Below are 20,189 nucleotides of genomic sequence, written 5' to 3'. Positions count from 1 at the left end.
CCTTTCATGCCCTGCCTCCAGTCCACTTACCGATATCTGAACAATAGAGCCTCATCGAAATTACAATATGCGGTTCTGCCTTGGTAAATCGCGCTGTTAAGACATTGATGCCCTTTCCAACCACGTACCTATGTGAGAGTGGATTACATGCCGTCCATGGGAGGGGTGCGTCACTTGAGTGGGTTGAGTCACTGACGTGGTCTTCCTGTCTGGGTTGGCGCCCCCCCCTTGGGTTGTGCCATGGCGGAGATCGTTGTGGGCTATACTCGGCCTTGTCTTAGGACGGTAAGTTGGTGGTTGGAGACATCCCTCTAGTGGTGTGGGGGCTGTGCTTTGGCAAAGTGGGTGGGGTTATATCCTGCCTGTTTGGCCCTGTTCGGGGGTATCATCGGATGGGGCCACAGTGTCTTCTGATCCCTCCTGTCTCAGCCTCCAGTATTTATGCTGCAGTAGTTTATGTGTCGGGGGGCTAGGGTCAGTCTGTTACATCTGGAGTATTTCTCTTGTCTTATCCGGTGTCCTGTGTGCATTTAAATATGCTCTCTCTAATTCTCTCTTTCTCTCTTTCTGTCTTTCTCTCGGAGGACCTGAGCCCTAGGACCATGCCTCAGGACTACCTGGCATGATGACTCCTTGCTGTCCCCAGTCCACCTGGCCGTGCTGCTGCTCCAGTTTCAACTGTTCTGCCTGCGGCTATGGAACCCTGACCCGTTCACCGGACGTGCTTGTTGCACCCTCGACAACTACTATGATTATTATTATTTGACCATGCTGGTCATTTATGAACATTTTAACATCTTGACCATGTTCTGTTATAATATCCACCCTGCACAGCCAGAAGAGGACTGGCCACCCCTCATAGCCTGGTTCCTCTCTAGGTTTCTTCCTAGGTTTTTGGCCTTTCTAGGGAGTTTTTCCTAGGGAGTTTTTCCTAGCCACCGTGCTTCTTTCACATGCATTGCTTGCTGTTTGGGGTTTTAGGCTGGGTTTTTGTACAGCACTTTGAGATATCAGCTGATGTACGAAGGGCTGTATAAATAAATTTGATTTGATTTTGATTTGATTTGATTCTCGGCCCTCACTAGCATGAAAACTAAATACAGGCACTGTATTTGGAAAATGTGTGGAAAATTATTTAAGACAGTCTCTCTCCAATACAACCCACCATTGCAGAGTTATGTGCATCCTTTCAAGCACACCCTTCTCATTAACCTGTGGTGAGTTAAGAGGGTCTACACCAGAAGTGAATGGTTATCTGTTGGAGGAATGTATATGGTAGAGGCAATTAAGCTTGGAATGTACTGAGTGCAGGGAAGATGATCATATGTTGGCAGGCACTGGAGAGCACCCAAATCGGGGTATATATATTACCACTGGTGAAAATATGTTTTTGTCTTTTGCAGCTGTATTGACACAATGGGTGAATAAACTTGGTTTAAGTTTTACTGATTGTCTGTGAGATTTAATAGGTTCATTTAGAACCTAACACTTTCAAGCATTCAGTCAGGGATGTCTAGTTGTAAATTAGTTTTGTTAGAGGATCCACATACTAAAATTACAGCTTCTATTGAATTGGGACCAACATTATGTTTGTACAACTCAGTTCCGCAATACCAAAGAGAATACATAAAGCTTATCACACTTTTCTGTCAAGCTCTGATTGGTGAGGGCTTTATGTGGCAGGTGGACCCTGTCTATACCCCAGTTCTACATTGAGCGGGTGTTCATTTTTCAAGTAGAGTCTTTAAGGGAGAGACTGACTGATGATGGCATTTTTCAAGCTTGTATTCGTTGTCTTAATTGCTTACCAGACCACAGGTACGAGTCCGCTATACATTATTGACATATAAATTAATGTTTTAATTCAATTAAACATGTAATTAAAATGTGTAGTCTTGTTCATGAGACATTTAGAACTATAAATGGAGGGCTCAATTATTTAATAATCTTTTAATATTTCCACAGCTCTGGCGAGGGTTGTCACTGGGGAGGAAACACAAAACGCCTGGGACAAGCTGAACGTAAGAACTATTGTTATTTTGGAACAATGATTCCCCCATTTAACCCCCAAAATATAGCCATACTAGTGTATGCAACATATTGTGCTGCCTACTGTACTAACAACCAACTGGCAAGGTTCAAAGCAGATTCAGAAAGCTAACAAATATGGTAAGAAAAAACTGAAATGTGTATTACTGGGACAAAATTACCGTTTGGGCACACCTACTCATTCCAGGTTTTTTCTTTATTTGTACTATTTTCTAAGTTGTAGAATATTGGTGAAGACATCCAAACTATGAAATGACACATATGGAATCATGTAGTAACCAAAAAAGTGTTTTAGATTATTCAAAGGACCCACCCTTTGCCTTGATGAGAGCTTTGCACAGTCTTAACATTCTCTCAACCAGCTTCATGAGGTAGTCACCTGGAATGCGTTTGAATTAACAGATGTGACTTGTTAAAAGTTAATTTGTGCAATTCCTTTCCTTGTTAGTACGTTTGAGCCAATCAGTTGTGTTGTGACAAGGTAGTGGTGGTATACAGAAGATAGCCTTAATTGGTAAAAGGCCAAGTCCATATTATGGCAACAACAGCTCAAATAAGCAAAGAGAAATGACAGTCCATCATTACTTTAAGACATGAAGGTCAGTCAATCCGGGAAAATTGAAAAAACTTTGAACGTTTCTTCAAGTGCAGTCGCAAAAACCATCAAGCACTATGATGAAACTTGCTCTCATGAGGACCGCCACAGGAAAGGAAAACCCAGAGTTACCTCTGCTGCAGAGGATAAGTTCATTAGAGTTACCAGTCTCAGAAATTGCAGCCCAAATAAATGCTTCACAGAGTTCAAGTAACAGACACATCATCAACTGTTCAGAAGTGACTGAGTGAATCAGGCCTTCATGGTCAAATTGCTGCAAAGAAACCACTACTAAAGGACACCACCAACAAAAAGAAGAGACTTGCTTGGACCAAGAAACATGATCAATGGACATTCGTCTGGTGGAAATTTGTCCTTTGGTCTGATGAGTCCAAATTTGAGATTTTTGCTTCCAGCCGCTGTGTCTTTGTGAGACGCAGAGTAGGTGAACGGATGATCTCCGCATGTGTGATTCCCACCGTGAAGCATGGAAGAGGAGGTGTGATGGTGTGGGGGTGCTTTGCTGGTGACACTGTCAGTGATTTATTTAGGATTCAAGGCACACTTAACCAGCATGGCTACCACAACATTCTGCAGCGATACGCCATCCCATCTGGCTTGCGCTAAGTGGGACTATAATTCATTTTTCAAGAGGACAAGTACCCATCACACCTCCGGGCTGTGTAATGGCTATTTGACAAAGAAGGAGAGTGATGAAGTGGTGCATCAGATGACTTGGCCTCAACAATCACCTGACCTCAACCCAATTGAGATGGTTCAGGATGAGTTGGACTGAAGAGTGAAGGAAAAGCAGCCAACAAGTGTTCAGACTGTTGGAAATGCATTCTGGGTGAAGCTGGTTGAGAGAATGCCAAGAATGTGCAAAGCTGTCATCAAGGCAAAGGGGTGGCTCCTTTGAAGAATCTAAAATCTAAAATATTTAAAATAATTGTTTATATAAAGAATTGTTTAACACTTTTTTGGTTATGACATGATTCCATATGTGTATATTTCAATTTCATTTCTGTATTCTTGTTAAAGAAGAAGGTAGAAAACAGTCAGTTTATAAAAGACAGGGAAATATTTTGCAACACGAAAGAACAGTTAATTAAAATCAAGCACTGCTTTTCAGGCAGTGCATTTTCAGGAATAATATAAATGTCCACTTATATACTGAGTAGAATAAATGGAGGTCTTTTCCTCAGTATCCCACCACAACTTTGTGTTAGCATTCTTCTCTTTTCCTCTCCTCCGCTCAGAAATGGGACAGCTGCCAGGACTGTGCCCAAATAATTGAACTTCTTACAGCCCTTCTCTCCAATCCAGACATGCAGGTGAATACATCAGCAGAACACACCTGAAGCATACATGTTGTAATTCATAAAAACACCAATAAACACTCATAACCACCCATAAACACCCGTAACCACCCATAACCACCCATAACCACCTATAACCACTCATAACCACCTATAACCACCCATAAACACCCATAAACACCCATAACCATCAGATCGCTACAGATCGCTACAGGTGAATGCATGTCCATTCACCTGGTTCAGTTTTTGTTCCTGGTTGTCAAAGTAAGGTTGAGGATAGAGTCTTGAGGTTTCTTTTGAACAAACCAGAAGGAAACACAGACTTTCAGTTCCTGATATGGTTTTCACCTGTAACACCCCTATGACGGCCATCTCAAACCCTCACTCTACACTAGAAGTGGTACAGTATGTGCATTTCTGTTCTGCACTGCTGTGGAATTAGAGACACCCTGTTTTCTATCTAAACATGAAAAGAAACTACTAAGTATTTTACTGTAGCTTTTGATACTTTCTTTAATACGTGTTAATGATTGTAGAAAACAATAAATATACTTAATGCATCTCAAAGTGATTTCAGGGTCTTTCTCAACCTCTGCCACTCCTCCATCCCCAGACCAAGATCAGGAGCGAGCTGGAGAAACTGTGTGACCACATGCCAGGTCCTGCAGCACCTAAACTGTGCCAGGAGCAGGTGGATAAGAACCTCCCCCTGTCCTTCACCTTCTTGACCAGCTTCGTCGTAAGTGTTAGTGGGAGGTTGAGAAAGATCCTGGTTTGTACTTCTTCAAATAATTCTGACTGAATTAGCCTAAGTTAAGCTTCTCTCCTCTCCCACAGAATCCAGCTCAGGTGTGCTCCGTGTTGGGACTGTGTGGCTCCCAGTCAGAGGGCCAGCAGCATGACCTGCTGACCAATCACATTCAAGACACTCTGAAGTCAGCCATGTCAATGACAAAGGTGAGACAGAAAGAACAAGACTAATGCTCTCTCTCTCTGACCTATTCTGTGTCCTGCTGACTGTTTTTGTCTGTCTGAACCTGACTGTGTTTGTCTGTCTTCATCTTGTTTTCTTTCTCTCTATCTACCAGGTGCAGTTCTCACCACAATGTACCCTCTGTGTTTATCTCATCAAGTTACTGAAGAGTATGCTGCCAAAAGTAAGACATGCCTTAGAAATACAGTTACTGTAGTGATTACATTTATTTAAGGCATACGCACACACAAACACACACATGCCCTGTATCTGTTTCCCCTCCCAGATGGCTGTGATTGATATGCTGGGGAAGGTGTGTGGCATTCTGCCCTCATCTTACAGACATCAGTGTGTGAACCTGATAGAGAAGTATGGTAAGATGCTGATGGACATGCTCCTGAGCTACATCACCCCTGAGGCCATCTGCACCCTCATCCAAGTCTGTCATGGCATGGAGACGCTTGTCAGTGGTGAGTTCATAACCACTTCCTCGTTCATCTTTCCTGCCCTGCACCACCACCGCATAGTCACTTTTCTCTCTATCCATTTCCTCTTTTATATTTCCTTGTTTTGAAATTACTTTCTCTCTCTCTCAGAGAGTGCTCCTCTGTCTGACTGTGACTCCTGTCTGACCCTGGCGGTTTTGACCCATCTACACCTGGGCTCCAACGCTTCAGAACCCCAGACCGCCTCCTTCCTGGGCTCCGTCTGCCAGCTCCACCCCAACGCCCTCCCTAAGGTCAGCCCTGCCCCCTGGTCTACATCGCCCCTCATCTCACATAGGAGCCTTATAGAAGCCTCTGGGCTCATGTCTTATTTCTCTCTTTTCAGTGTGACGGCTTCACCCAGCTCCATGGCCACCAGCTGAAGGGGGTTCTGGGTAAACCAGAGTCTGCCCTTAATGTGTGTGAGGTATGTCATATTTAGATTCACTCAACTACATACTGTAAGATAACATGAAATTCACTTAAATCCAAGTTTCTATGGGTTGGGTGGGGATGTACTGTAAGTGGCTGTGAGAGTAACTCGAGGCATTTGTTTCTCAGAGGGTGGGTCTGTGTGGGGGAGTGAGAGAGGCAGGAGAACAGAGAGAGGACCCATGCATTCTGGGCACCAGCTACAGGTGCAGAGACCTAAAGACTGCCCTGGAATGCGGGGTAAGGCCACCAAACAAACCCAAAAAGTTTTATTCAACCTTTCTTTTAGCAGGGAGTCCCATTGAGACTAAGGTCTCTTTTTCAAGAGAGCCCTGCATTATATAACAAATTACACAATATAAAATACAAAAAGTATAGTACTCATTTCAAAACAGAACAAAGGTGTTTAAATCTTGGCATGCAATGTGTCTCATGCAGACAGTGTCCTTCTGCCAGAAGTTTGTGTGGAAGTAAGAACCTTCACCCAGCACCTACTCACAAAGTGGATGGTAAGTTGACTTGACATACAATATTTGTTTCAGAAAACTGGTTGTTACAACTCAGGTAAATGTGGGTCCACTCTCTTTTCAGAATGACGATCCAAGATTTAGAGCCTGCAGCCTTTGCTACAATGAATGACCCCAAAGCGTTCAACATCAAATTGTAAATATTTGATATTTACTGTGTCAATATCAGATAACATTTCCTGCAGACATGGACATTGATTGCACTGAGTATTTTGCCAATGATATTTTATAAAGCTCTTTTGTCCTTTTATCTGCTGTACACAACAGACTCTGTATGAACTCTACAGAGCAAGTTTTAATTAATTCCTAGGGCTGGGGATTTCTCAAGAGGACACAATGAAGATATTGAAACTAGACATTCTTTATATTAGCAGTAAAGGTGGCCTAGAAAGGTACTGGGGAAATGATTAGATTAAACAAGAGCTGAGGTGTTGACACACCAACGATATAAGGAACTACTGACTTGCAACGTGTATGCTTGCGATTTTAGCTGTAGATGGGTCATACAATCCTTCTCATTAGTTGTATTCATGCCCATTCTCTTTGTTACTGAAATGTTAAAAATAAGGTGTGATCAGAGCTAAACAACTATATCAAGTAATTTACTCAAATAAAAAACTGTTTCCTTTACAGCTACTGACCCTTGTCTAAATGGTGCAGTGCAATCCAAACACTGTACATTACATTGTCCTCATTAGGAACATGATATTCTACCTCTCCCAATTCAGTTGCTTCTCTGTTATAGTTCCCATGGAGGTTAGTGCTGCAAGAGTAGCATGTTGACGAGAACCAAAAAATAAAAAGACACTTACAGAATGCCAGAATAGACTTTTATTCAAAGACTTCCCATGTGGGACAGCGTTTCAGGTCTTCCGGAAATGGAACATTTGAGACAAGGGAAGAGGTGTTTAGGGGTCAAGAGACAGGCTATATCACATGTGATGGGTTTGGGTGGCGAGGGAGGGAGGGAGGGAAAACACTAGAAAAGGCACTTTTTCACCTTCAGTAACCAGACTGACAAGAAAGTAGAGAAAACAAGAAAGACCCAGTCCCCACAGACCCACTAGAGAGCATTGTAAACAAGGCCGGTTTCTCTGTACAACACCAGCCAGACTTTTGCTACCATCTGTGGGCCTACGGGAACAAAAATATTACATTTGTTTTACTTCTGGGAGGTCAGTCATCTCACAAACCCTTGTCGCTGAAATATAAATAACACTGGCGAATGCTTAGAGCACCACCTTGTGGCCGCAACCCAAAGTTTTTCTGTAGAACACTTCAGGAACCAGGCTAAAGACAGCCCCTCATCAGGAGTGACAAGCTGAGTTTCTCTGTAGCCACAGTCTACGGAGGGGGGAGTGCCTCACATGACATCTTCAAGTGACAAAGAAGGAGATAGAACTAGAGATATGGAAGGTGCATCCCAACAAGCCAGCGGTCATTAGCAGCTTCTGACTTCTCTGTAACACATCAGAAAACATGGTCTGAAGGGATGACACTTCCAAACAAGGTACCATATTTTACGACAAACTCACGTCCCTCTTCACCAATTACATTTTTGGTTACGTCTAACAAAATGGCAAAAACGTTTCTTACATTTTTATAAAAACAGCTAAGGGGACAAGAGTTGCATCCTAACTACCCAATTACTCCTAGCAATCTTCAACCCTAAATGTGCCATGACTTATTTGTCCCAATGGAGAAACATTGGGTGGGGGTTAGGTACAGGGAGGAGGGAAGGGGGTAGTCTTTAAGCTAACATTCCACTCCTTGGCACATGACATGGAGTACAGGGAGTGGATAACCTAAAGATGCTGGTAGACAGGCTAGGGTGAGAATATATTTCTGTGAAGTCAAATCACTACAGAACAGTCAGAGGGAAAGACAGGGAAATGGATTTCAAGGAGTGTGCAAGCAATTTCAAGTGGGTAGAGAGGAGGGGACAGAGGTGTAACATTTTTCAATAAGGGAGTAGACAGCGTTTGGGGGGGGGGCATTCTTCCCTCCCAGAGTGTGTAGGTTTTTCTGTAGTACACCTACAGCTCTGGGTGGGAAGGTTGGGGTTCAGTATTTAAGCTTTTTAGGGACCTCCCAGGGGAAGGCCTCCCGCCCAAAGTGGCCATAGGCAGCGGTCCGCTGGTAGATGGGCTTTTTCAGGTCCAGCTCCCTGGAACAGAGAAACACAATAAGGTGTTGGGTAAATAAATAAATGCATAGATTTACCAGAGGGCAAACCAAGCTGTCGTCGCCATTTAAATGTAGAACCCCTCCGCCAACGAGGACCAGCTTTGACCCCATGGAACCCCTTGCTGACAAAAAGTGTTGCCGGCAGCCACCATTGTTCCGCACTACCTGACAATGACACCAGGGCGGAGGTCAAAGTTCTTCTTGACAATGTCCAGCAGCTCCCTCTCGCTCTTCTGGGAAGTCCCATAGTGGAAGATGGAGATGGACAGGGGATGGGCCACTCCAATGGCATAGGCTACCTGAAAACACATCCACTTATTAACAAACAGGATCAAGATTTACATGACAGGTAATTATAACATATGCTACCTTTACTTTTCATCTCATTGCAATTCATAACAGCTAGAAGTGAATGACTCGCATAAGGTTCAAAACATGACTCCACAAGCTGAAGACCACAAAACAAAAAGACAAACCGTTAGGTAACAGCCATTAGCTCATTCCTCACCTGGACCAGTACACGCTTGCAGAGCTCAGCTTTCACCAGGGACTTGGCCACCCAGCGGGCAGCATAGGCAGCAGAGCGGTCCACCTTAGTGTAGTCTTTCCCAGAAAAGGCCCCTCCACCGTGGGCTCCCCAGCCTCCGTAGGTGTCCACAATGATCTTACGTCCTGTCAGGCCAGCATCACCCTGTGAAGGGGAGAGGAAGAGTAAGCCAAGTAGCCCAGGACAGCCTTGGAAGTGTCTGTATCTCGTGTTGATAAGAGTGCCTACTTTTTAATATCTGACTGACAATGTACCTACTTAATCACATCTCTATGGATCATTTCTTTCTTCCCCTACATCGTCTATGGGTCTAGAAAATATCTCACCTGAGGACCTCCGATGACGAAGCGGCCACTGGGCTGCAGGTGGTAGATGGTGTCGTCATCCAGGTACACGGTGGGCACCACAGCCTTCACAACCTGCTCCTTCAGCACGTCCCGCATCTCATCCAGGCAAATGACCTCGTCGTGCTGCACAGACACCACGACAGTGTGCACACGCACTGGAAGCATGGCCCCACGGTCCTGCCTGTACTGAACAGTCACCTAGAGAGGGGGAGACCAGGTATGAAATGTAATTCAAAGTGTACAAGCATGTTGTACAAGGTAAGGCACTAGGATATCTGCATACGAGTGGAGATAGCTGTGCCTGAAGTGTGCCTGTAAGGACTGCTTTATAACATACTTCTGGAAATGAATTTCCATGAGTTGTCAGGAGATCATATTTTTACTTGATTACAACCAAAATGAAAATAATTCCACTAGACTAGTCTTTCTGGTTCCACCCCTGTGTATGTACATAATCATTTTTTTTTATTTTTTTTTTAAGATGTCCTTTTCTGCCAACTGAACATAATCTTCTGGTAACCAAAGAAATACTCCTGCCTTGCCCAATGGGTGAGTGCATTTCAGACCTTAACCCATAAGAGTCTAAACCAGGAGGGGTGGGGGTACTACTAAGCTATATGGAATGGTTTTAACAAGGTCATACCAAGGATCATTTTGCTATTTGATTTAGAATTGTAAGACTCCTTTAAGTACATTTAAAAAATATATCTAAAACTATAATTTGATGTAAAACTATTTATGACCTTACTGCTATTAGCCCATACCAAAGCCTTGAATAACACATTCACTAAATGGAACAGATAGCGTGGTGGATGAATCAGAATTAGTTGGGTAACATAGATAATTAAGATGTCTTATCTGCATAATATGCTTATATGAGATACTTGTTATTAGAATGTATCCCTTTGGACTGGTGTTGGCAGTTCAGCTTCTTCCCTCAGCTGGGGCTCAGTCACCTGGGGCCCAGAGAGGGGAGAGGTCAGGCTTGTCTTTCACATGTCCCTGGTGCTATGCAGAATATCAGAAAGGGAAGAGGACAGGAGGGAACATTGTCTTCATATGTGAATGTATCTGTTAAACCATGTGAAGGGACGGTGTGATTAATGGGGAATCAATTACTGGTTTCCACAATGTCTGTGCGCCAGTCACTCCCTCCTTTGGCCTTGGGGGATGTGTGTGGTAGTGTCTATAGAGTTTACAATTGATTTATGCCATTGGATGAGTTGGTGTTTTTGTGCTAGGAGTAACAGGAACAAGATGGCAACCTTGTCTTAGGAGCCAAACTGAAGGATAATTTATAGCGAATGCCCTCTGGCTACGGGATACTCCTTTCTCATTCATAAAGTCTCACTTTGTGAACTGTTCCTAATATCTGTGGTTTGTTATGTCGACTAGAGGGTGGATCTTTGCTATAAAAGATCTCAGTAGCCATTGTGTTGCCACTCAACAGATCATTAGAAATGGTGAATCGTTGAAAGTCATTGCTATTGCAAAGCTCTTATTATTAAAGATGTAGTTTAAGTATAACTGACCTGTGTGATAAGTTTGTCTCTCCTCATTTGATAATACAGAAATTAACCACCACAATAGCCCCCCCCCCCCCCCCCCAAAAAAAGTATGTTCTGAAGAGTCTGTCCTATATCTGAGGTATAAGATCAGGAATGTTTTTTTATATTTTATTTTTTACATGTATTTAACCCCTTATTTTTGGCACTAAACAGTCTAAGCAGAGGGTTCTACTAAGCTATATAGATTTGCTTTAAGGTCATTCCAAGGAAAATTTTGACATTTGATTTTGAATTTTAAATGTCAATCCCTGCCGTATTTGGTGTGTAGACTGCGGTGCTGAATCTAACCTGAGTTTTGGAGTCTGGTCTCAGCCAGGGCAGGGTTCCGTTGCGGCGCAGTTCAGCCATCTTGGCATTGAGCTTGTGGGCGAGGACGATGGTGAGGGGCATACACTCCTCAGTCTCATCAGTGGCATAACCAAACATCAGACCCTGTAATGCAAAACACAGTCAAGCACTTGGTGCGGAGACAAAAACCATAAACACTAATATGCAGTTGAGCATGAGGTCCAGTCAATTAGTCACCGACTCACAAACGGTCAACGACAAGAGCCTTCTAACCTGGTCTCCAGCCCCCACATCCTCCTCTTTGCGGTCCAGGTGAACACCCTGAGCGATGTCAGGGGATTGCTGCTCCAGGGCCACCAGGACGTTGCAGGTCTTATAGTCAAAGCCTATGAGAAGGGAATAGAGTCATACCTCAGTGTTACTTACTGTCTGTATCTCTTTGCCAAAGCTAACCCTGTGACTTCTTAAAACCATGTATTCAATTCAATCAAATCAGAGCAAATTTGCCATAATACCCTTGGATGAGTCATCATAGCCAATGTGCTTGATGGTGTCCCTGACAACCTTCTGGTAATCTACACTGGCCCTGGAGGTGACCTCCCCTGCCAGTAGAATCATCCCAGTCTTAGCCACCGTCTCTGAAAAGATGCAGACCGAAAGATAAAGCATGTGAGCAAAAGACTGGGGACAGATGGAGGGAAATCAAGTGAAGGAAAGTGAGTGAGTCTAAGGTAAAGGTGTGCATTAGCTAACTAGGATGACGAAGGGGGGGGGGCAGAAGCAAGGGCATGTTACAGCATCAGACAGTGCAACATGGACAAACATACAGTAACATTTTCTTTTTTTATAGATGTGATTGATCCTTACCGCATGCCACTTTGGCATCAGGGTCCTGCTTGAGATGCGCATCGAGCACAGCGTCGCTGATCTGGTCACAAAGCTTATCTGTCAAACAAGAGAAACGAGAGTTATGGGCTGTATCCTGCAGCAAAAGAATATCCTGCTAAACAATTCCCCAGACAGGTTATGCCTGCAAAACCAAGAACCTTATGGACCAAACTTGCAACACAAGCCAGACTCCGCAGCCAAGTATACCGTGCATTCGGAAAGTATTCAGACCTCTCCACATTGTTACATTACAGCCTTACTCTAAAATGGATTAAATTGTTTTTCCCAGTCTCATCAATCAACACACATTACCCCATAATGACAAAGCAAAAACAGGTTCAGACATTTTAGCCCCAAAAAAATGAAATATCAAATTTACAGAAGTATTCAGACCCTTTACTCAGTACTAGAGGTCGACTGATTAATCGGAATGGCCGATTATTTGGGGCCGATTTCAAGTTAACAATCGGTAATCGGTATTTTTGGACACCGATTGTGGCCGATTCAACAACCAAAAAATTGTTTACGCCTTTATTTAACTAGGCAAGTCAGTTAAAAACACATTCTTATTTTCAATGACGGCCTTGGAACGGTGGGTTAACTGCCTTCTTCAGGGGCAGAACGACAGATTTTTACCTTGTCAGCCCGGGGATTAGTTTTTGCAACCTTCCGGTTACTAGTTTAACGCTTTAACCACCTGCCTTACATTGCACTCCACGAGGAGACTGCATGGCAGGATGACTACCTGTTACGCGAGGGCAGCAAGAAGCCAAGGTAAGATGCTAGCTAGCATTAAACTGATCTTATAAAAAACAATCAATCTTAACATAATCATTAGTTATCTACACATGGTTGATGATATTACTAGTTTATCTAGCGTGTCCTGCGTTGCACATAATCGATGCGGTGCCTGTTAATTTCTCATCAAATCACAGCCTACTTCGACAAACGGGTGATGATTTAACAAGCGTATTCGCGAAAAAAAAAGAACTGTCGTTGCACCAATGTGTACCTAACCATAAACATCAATGCCTTTCTTTAAAATCAATACACAAGTAGATATGTTAAAACCTGCATATTTAGTTAATATTGCATGCTAACATTAATTTCTTATAACTAGGGAAACTGTCACTTCTCTTGCGTTCCGTGCAAGCAGTCAGGGTATATGCAGCAGTTTGGGGCGCCTGGCTCGTTGCGAACTGTGTGAAGTCCATTTATTCCTAACAAAGACCTTAATTTGCCAGAATTGTACATAATTATGACATAACATTGAAGGTTGTACAATGTAACAGGAATATTTAGACTTAGGGATGCCACCCGTTAGATAAAATACGTAACGGTTCCGTATTTCACTGAAAGAATAAACGTTTTGTTTTCGAAATGATAGTTTCCGGATTCGACCATATTAACGACCAAAGGCTGTTTTTCTGTGTTATTATGTTATAATTAAGTCTATGATTTGATAGAGCAGTCTGACTGAGCGATGGTAGGCGGCAGCAGCAGGCTTGTAAGCATTCTTTCAAACAGCACTTGTGTGTTTGCCAGCAGCTCTTCGCTGTGCTTCAAGCATTGAGCTGTTTATGACTTCAAGCCTATCAACTCCCGAGATTAGGCGGTGTAACCGATGTGAAATGGCTAGCTAGTTAGCGGGGTGCGCGCTAATAGCGTTTCAAATGTCACTCGCTCTGAGACTTGGAGCAGTTGTTCCCCTTGCTCCGCAAGGGCCGCAGCTTTTGTGGAGCGATGGGTAACGATGCTTCGAGGGTGGCTGTTGTCGATGTGTTCCTGGTTCGAGCCCAGGTAGGGGCGAGGAGAGGGATGGAAGCTATACTGTTACACTGGCAATACTAAAGTGCCTATAAGAACATCCAATAGTCAAAGGTATATGAAATACAAATGGTAGAGAGAGAAATAGTCCTATAATTCCTATAATAACTACAACTTCTTACCTGGGAATATTGAAGACTCGTGTTAAAAGGAACCACCAGCTTTCATATGTTCTGAGCAAGGAACTTAAACATTAGCTTTTTTACATGGCACATATTGCACTTTTACTTTCTTCCCAACACTTTGTTTTTGCATTATTTAAGTCAAATGGAACATGTTTCATTATTTATTTGAGGCAAAATTTATTTTATTGATGTATTATATTAAGTTAAAATAAGTGTTCATTCAGTATTGTTGTAATTATCATTACAAATAAATTAAAATACATTAAAAAACAAATTGGCCGATTAATCGGTATCGGCTTATTTTGGTCCTCCAATAATCGGTATCGGCGTTGAAAAATCCTAAATCGGTCGACCTCTACTCAGTACTTTGTTGAAGCACCATTGGCAGCGATTACAGCCGCAAGTCTTCTTGGGTATGACGCTACAAGCTTGGCACACCTGTATTTGGGGAGTTTCTCCCATTCTTCTCTGCAGATCAAGCTATGTCAGGTTGGATTGGGAGTGTCACACCCATTTTCAGGTCTCTCCAGAGATGTTCGATTGGGTTCAAGTCCGGACTCTGGCTAGGCCACTCAAGGACATTGAGTCTTGTCCCGAATTCACTCCTGCGTTGTCTTGGCTGTGTGCTTAGGGCCATTGTCCTCAGTTGGAGGTCCTGAGCAGGTTTTCATCAAGGATCTCTCTGTACTTTGCTCTGTTCATCATTCCCTTGACTGACAAGTCTCCCAGTCCCCGCTGCTGAAAAACATCCACACAACAGGATGCTGCCACCATGCTTCACTGTAGGGATTGTGCCAGGTTACCTGCAGACTGACCTCTTTGGCCTGAATGCCACATCTTGGTTTCATCAGACCAGAGAATCTTGTTTGTCATGGTCAAAGTCCTTTAGGTGCCTTTTGGCAAACTCCAAGCAGGCTGTCATGTGCCTTTTAGTGAAGAGTGGCTTCTGTCTGGTCACTTCACTACCATAAAGGCCTGATTGGTGGAGTCCTGCAGAGATGGTTGTCCTTCTGAAAGGTTCTCCCGTCTCCACAGAGGAACTCAGGAGCTCTGTCAGTGACCATCGGGTTCTTGGTCACCTCCCTGACCAAAGCCCTCTCCCCAGTTTGCTCAGCTTGGCCGGGCGGCCAGCTCTAGGAAGAGTCTTGGTGGTTCCAAACTTCTTCTGTTTAAGAATGATGGAAGCCACTGTGTTCTTGGGTACCTTCAATGCTGCCAAATCTCTGTAGTACTCTTCCCCAGATCTGTGCCTCAACACAATCCTGTCTGGGAGTGCTGGACAATTCCTTTGACCTCATGGCTTGGTTTTTGCTCTGACATGCACTGTCAAATGTGAGACCTTATATAGACAGGTGTGTGCCTTTCCAAATCATATCAAATTTACCACAGGTGGACTCCAAGTTGTAGAAAAACCAAAGATGATCAATGGAAACAGAATGCACCCAAGCTCAATTTCGAGTCTCATAGCAAAGGGTCTGAATACTTATGTAATAATAATCTATTTTAGAATAAGGCTCTAAAGTAATAAAATAGGGAAGGCGTCTGAATACCTTCCGAATGCACTGTATGAGCGACAGCTGCAAAGACCTACAGTAGCCACATTCCTAACAGCAATACATTCACACCCTGGCCTGCAGCCCTGCAGGGACACAGGGACAGTTATTGGATCAAGCCTCTACAAGACCTCACAACACCAGCACTATGTTGAATTCAATTTAATGGATTATCATATGCGCTGTAGCGTTACCAGTGACCGCTTTCTCAAAGCAGTTTCTTGTGCCAAAAGGTACATGCGACAAGCTGCCCACAGTTGCACTGCAGTCCCTGGAGAAGAGCTCTAGGCCTATATTTAGAATGGAGATAATCAGCTGCAATGAAGCTGTCCCCCTCCCCCATATGTCGAGTGAGCACGGCACTTAAACTTGTACTGGACAGCTGTAGCCAGAACACCTGGTTAGCTACTGTAATGCAAATGGAAATTTAGTGGACTGACTTAGCATTAGCAAAGACAAAAAATGCAAAAACGCGTTTCAAAAAAATATTGAAATCCTTGTTCACCTAAGTACTCAGACCATTTGCTATGAGACTCGAAATTGAGTTCAGGTGCATCCTGCTTCCATTGATCATCCGAGATGTCTACAACTTGATTGGAGTAAACCTGTGGTAAAATCAATTGATTGGTCATGATTTGGAAAGGCACACCTGTCTACACAAGGTCCCACAGTTGACAGGTCACGTCAGAGCAAAAACCAAGCCATCAAAGAAATGTCCGCAGAGCTCCGGGACTGTCGAGGCACAGATCTGAGGAAGGGTGCCAAAACATTTCTGCAGCTTTGAAGGTCCAAGAAGACAGTGGCCTCCAACATTCTTAAACAAAAAGTTTGGAACCACCAATACTCTTCCTAGAGCTGGCCACTTGGCCAAACTGAGCAATCGGGGGAGAAGGGCCTTGGTCAGGGAGGTGACCAAGAACCAGATGGTCACTGACAGAGGAACACTGGAGCTCTGTCAGTGACCATCTGGTTCTTGGTCACCTCCCTGACCAAGGCCCTTCTCCCCCTTCCAGAAGGACAACCATCTCTGCAGCACTCTACCAATCAGGCCTTTATGGTAGAGTGGCCAGACAGACACCACTCCTCAGTAAAAGGCACATGACAGCCCACTTGGAGTTTGCAAAAAGGCACCTAAAGACTGAACATGTGAAGCAAGCATCCCACCTAGCCCATAGAGGTTAATACTTTCTGAATGACCTGTATTTCTATGCTTTGGTTATGTACACAAGCTTCAAACAGCTTAACATACAATACGTTTGGTAATGGAAAATATATTTCACAGTGGTTTAGATGGTAATGATTCACTATACTTGTTTTTTTTGTCAAACTGAAATTAGGCTAACTATTAGAATTGTAGCAACCAGGAAATGGCAGAGCGACTTTTACAGTGAATCTTTAATAATGCTTTAGTAATTTTGTATAAAATTCCTCTCGTTTTAATTCCCACTAACGTAAGTTGAAATTGAACTGTTTTAAACTTCTGGCTTCCCACTGTATTGTGTTTTTGTGCAGCCCAATACAATAGGGTAGGGTGTCCACCCCCACAGCCCAGTGGGTACTACCAAGACATATGATTTTTCATGTTCTGAATCATTCAGTGTGGTCTCAACATTTAATTACAACTATATCGAAAAAGTCAGATTTCGTAACCTAATACATACAATAAACACCGGGTTCCTGAGTGGTGCAGCAGTCTAAGGCACTGCATTGCAGTGCTAGAGTTGTCACTACACACCCGAGTGCGCTTTCTCGGAGTGAGAATTTTAAACGCTGTAGTGCAAAATCAATATCCATGTTACCTGTATATTTGTTTACGTTCTCCAGATTCCACGAAGATTAGTTCAGCCGTAAGCCTGTCAGTTAATTTATCCTTAATTCTTGCACAGCATCCAGCCTCGGTGACATAGTTTTCCAGAGTTTTGACCACTTTTCTCTAGTTGGCCTCCATTGATTTAGTCACTAATTTTGGCCATCCTACAAGGGTAAAAACTCCACTAACGTTTGACGGATTATGATAGACAAAGTTTGGACCATTGGTTTTCTTAGAGGAGTATGCGTTTTTGAACGGATATCCTAAATAGGGAGCAATGTTGTCGTGTAAATACACCAGCGTTGTTATTATATGTTACGCGGACCCATGCTTCTGCCAATCAAAATGTCACCGACACAACTGAACCGCACTGTAATTAACTGGTATTGACAGTCGGAAAGCTCAGCTAACCCAGTGAACGGATAACAACAACGAGTTCGCGGTCTATTGATGCAACACCTGTGTTTGACTCCGGCAAATGTACGAATACATTTACTGTAAGAAAAGAATATATCAAAACAATATGGCATACATGTTCAGTTTTTCAACGAACGTGCCACCCAACAGTGGTGATTTAACAATCCAGACAAGTAATTTAGTGACCTACTTTTCTGGATTAGCATTATCTGCTACTAGCTAGCTAACTAGACACCACATGCTAGGGCAAAGGCATCCCGCGTGGCCTGAACATAAACTATAAAGAAATGGGCCTGATCCTATCGCGTGTTGCCCATTCATAATATCGTCCGTCTCAAAGATCAGAAAATGTGAAAACATTGTCAATTAGCTAGCTGACGAGCCATACAAACAGTATATTAAGTAACGTTATGCGTGTTCGTAAAAATGCCTGGTACCCATTTTTTAGCAATTTGTTAATGTAACGTTAGTTGTTACTGAATCTACGCCATGACCTTGTGTCGAAAAATAGAAACTAGTTAACGTTACCTAGCTAGCTAAAATAAGACCGTCGCATTGCAAACTCACCTGGATGACCTTCTCCAACAGATTCAGAGGTGAACAAAAAGCAGTCTTCATCAATGAGCGAGTTATGGAAACCGTTCAATTGCCGGTTCATTTTAAAGGAATTGTTATTTGCCGAGTTATAACTAGCTGGCTACCTAAAATGTGTCAATGGTGGTTTAACAAAATATGATTTGTCTGATAGTAATTATAATGCCCAATAAAAAATAAAAAACAATACCAGCCTCTGAAGACTAGTTATTTTACCGGTGTTCTCGAAAAACAAGTTGGTGGTGGTGTTATTTATCCTTTTTCTCGCGTCTTCTTCTTCGGGATTGGGTTGGCGGATCGCATTCAACTTTTAAGGTGCATACACTGCCACCTACTGGAGTGTGAGGCCAGTCACAGCCTAACTACATAAAATTATCTTCTTTAATCATGTTCCTCTAAGAAAGTAAAATAGAGCCCTAGACACCACTTCCCCCCCACTACACCACCCAAACCCCAATCCAGCCTCTCTAACCCTTTCACACAGTCTCTCCCTATCTACATCATACAATTCACAAATATCAACACGTGCTCCACCGTTTCCTTCTCTAAACACTCATCACACAGACCTGTTTCATGTCTCCCTATCATCCACAATGTGGCAATCAAACATGTGCTCCCAAACCATAGTCTACTCCACACAACTTCCTCTCTAGTACATCCCATACTGACCGATGCACGCAATAAAATTGCCTCCCCTTACTACTACTACTATCCCATCCCTGCCGAAGATCAAGCCCTTTTGCCCAGATTAAGGACTTGACTTCCCTACGACCCAGCGGGACCTGAATAGCACCGGAGGTTGATGGCCCCTTAGTTGGGAGGACGGGCTCGTGGTAATGGCTGGAGCGGAATGAGTGGAATGGTATCCTGGTTTCCATGTGTTTGATGCCATTCCATTCGTTCTGTTCCAGACATTATTATGAGCCGTCCTCCCCTCAGCAGCCTCCACTGCTGAATATCTACCCCCTCTCTCCTCATAGCACTCTTAGCCACCACATCAACCTTCTCATTACCCTCCACACCCACATGGGCAGGAACCCAACAAAAGCTTACCTCCACTCCCATCCTCTCCAATCCCATTAACAGCACCATCATCCACAACCAAGTCTCCCCTATTCAACCTGAGCGTCTTCACACTACTCAACACTGCAGCCGAATCAGAGCAGATCACCACTCAGAGTGTTTTCACCTCCTCTACCCATCTCCAACCTATAATCATGGCCATCAACTCTGCCGTATACACTGACACATAATCAGTTAACCGCTTACATACTCTAATGTAAACACCCCAGCCACCACCCTTCCACTGTACATATCCTTAAAAAGGAATCAAACCGATGATCTATATATCTCTCCACACACCATCACACGTCCTCACCTGCCCTCAATCATGTCCACATCTACACTTGGTTTTGGAAACAGCCACAGAGGAATGTTGCCCAATGCAATTGCCAGCCCTATCTCTTTCTCCCCCAGTCCATATTCTACCACCGTCTGTCTGATTGTCCATTTGTATGCTCTGTGCTTACACCCTCCTCGCTCCCAGTATTCCTCAGTTGCCGTGACTGCAGGATGTCATTCTAATTTCCCTTTCAACCTCACCCAGTACGGTGATGCAAGTTTGTCCCACCTTATGCTCAGTGGCAGTTCCACACTGT

The 20,189-nt window shown here is 43.5% G+C and overlaps 2 protein-coding genes across 2 annotated transcripts; one reads left to right on the top strand and one right to left on the bottom strand.

The window, feature by feature from the left end:
• Positions 1–1,734: 1,734 nt before the first annotated feature.
• Positions 1,735–7,010, top strand: LOC106564846 (prosaposin). The gene is made up of 12 exons (XM_014131306.3): positions 1,735–1,818; positions 1,966–2,021; positions 3,904–3,978; positions 4,577–4,702; positions 4,801–4,920; positions 5,052–5,120; positions 5,223–5,406; positions 5,533–5,675; positions 5,768–5,848; positions 5,983–6,093; positions 6,292–6,362; positions 6,445–7,010. Exons 1-11 carry the CDS (start codon positions 1,764–1,766, stop codon positions 6,325–6,327), a joined length of 1,056 nt encoding a protein of 351 aa, XP_013986781.1. The 5' UTR covers positions 1,735–1,763; the 3' UTR covers positions 6,328–6,362; positions 6,445–7,010.
• Positions 7,011–7,196: 186 nt separating this feature from the next.
• LOC106564841 (S-adenosylmethionine synthase) lies at positions 7,197–18,822 on the bottom strand. The gene is made up of 9 exons (XM_014131294.2): positions 18,505–18,822; positions 12,185–12,262; positions 11,833–11,955; positions 11,591–11,703; positions 11,318–11,461; positions 9,441–9,659; positions 9,076–9,258; positions 8,733–8,866; positions 7,197–8,547 (listed from the first exon to the last, which is right to left on the bottom strand). Exons 1-9 carry the CDS (start codon positions 18,593–18,595, stop codon positions 8,445–8,447), a joined length of 1,188 nt encoding a protein of 395 aa, XP_013986769.1. The 5' UTR covers positions 18,596–18,822; the 3' UTR covers positions 7,197–8,444.
• Positions 18,823–20,189: the final 1,367 nt, after the last annotated feature.

Source organism: Salmo salar, chromosome 01, assembly GCF_965601325.2.
Source record: "Salmo salar chromosome 01, fSalSal1, whole genome shotgun sequence".
Classification (NCBI taxonomy): domain Eukaryota; kingdom Metazoa; phylum Chordata; class Actinopteri; order Salmoniformes; family Salmonidae; genus Salmo; species Salmo salar.
Note: the sequence above shows the minus strand (reverse complement) of the source record. Positions and strands in the feature narration are given on the sequence as shown.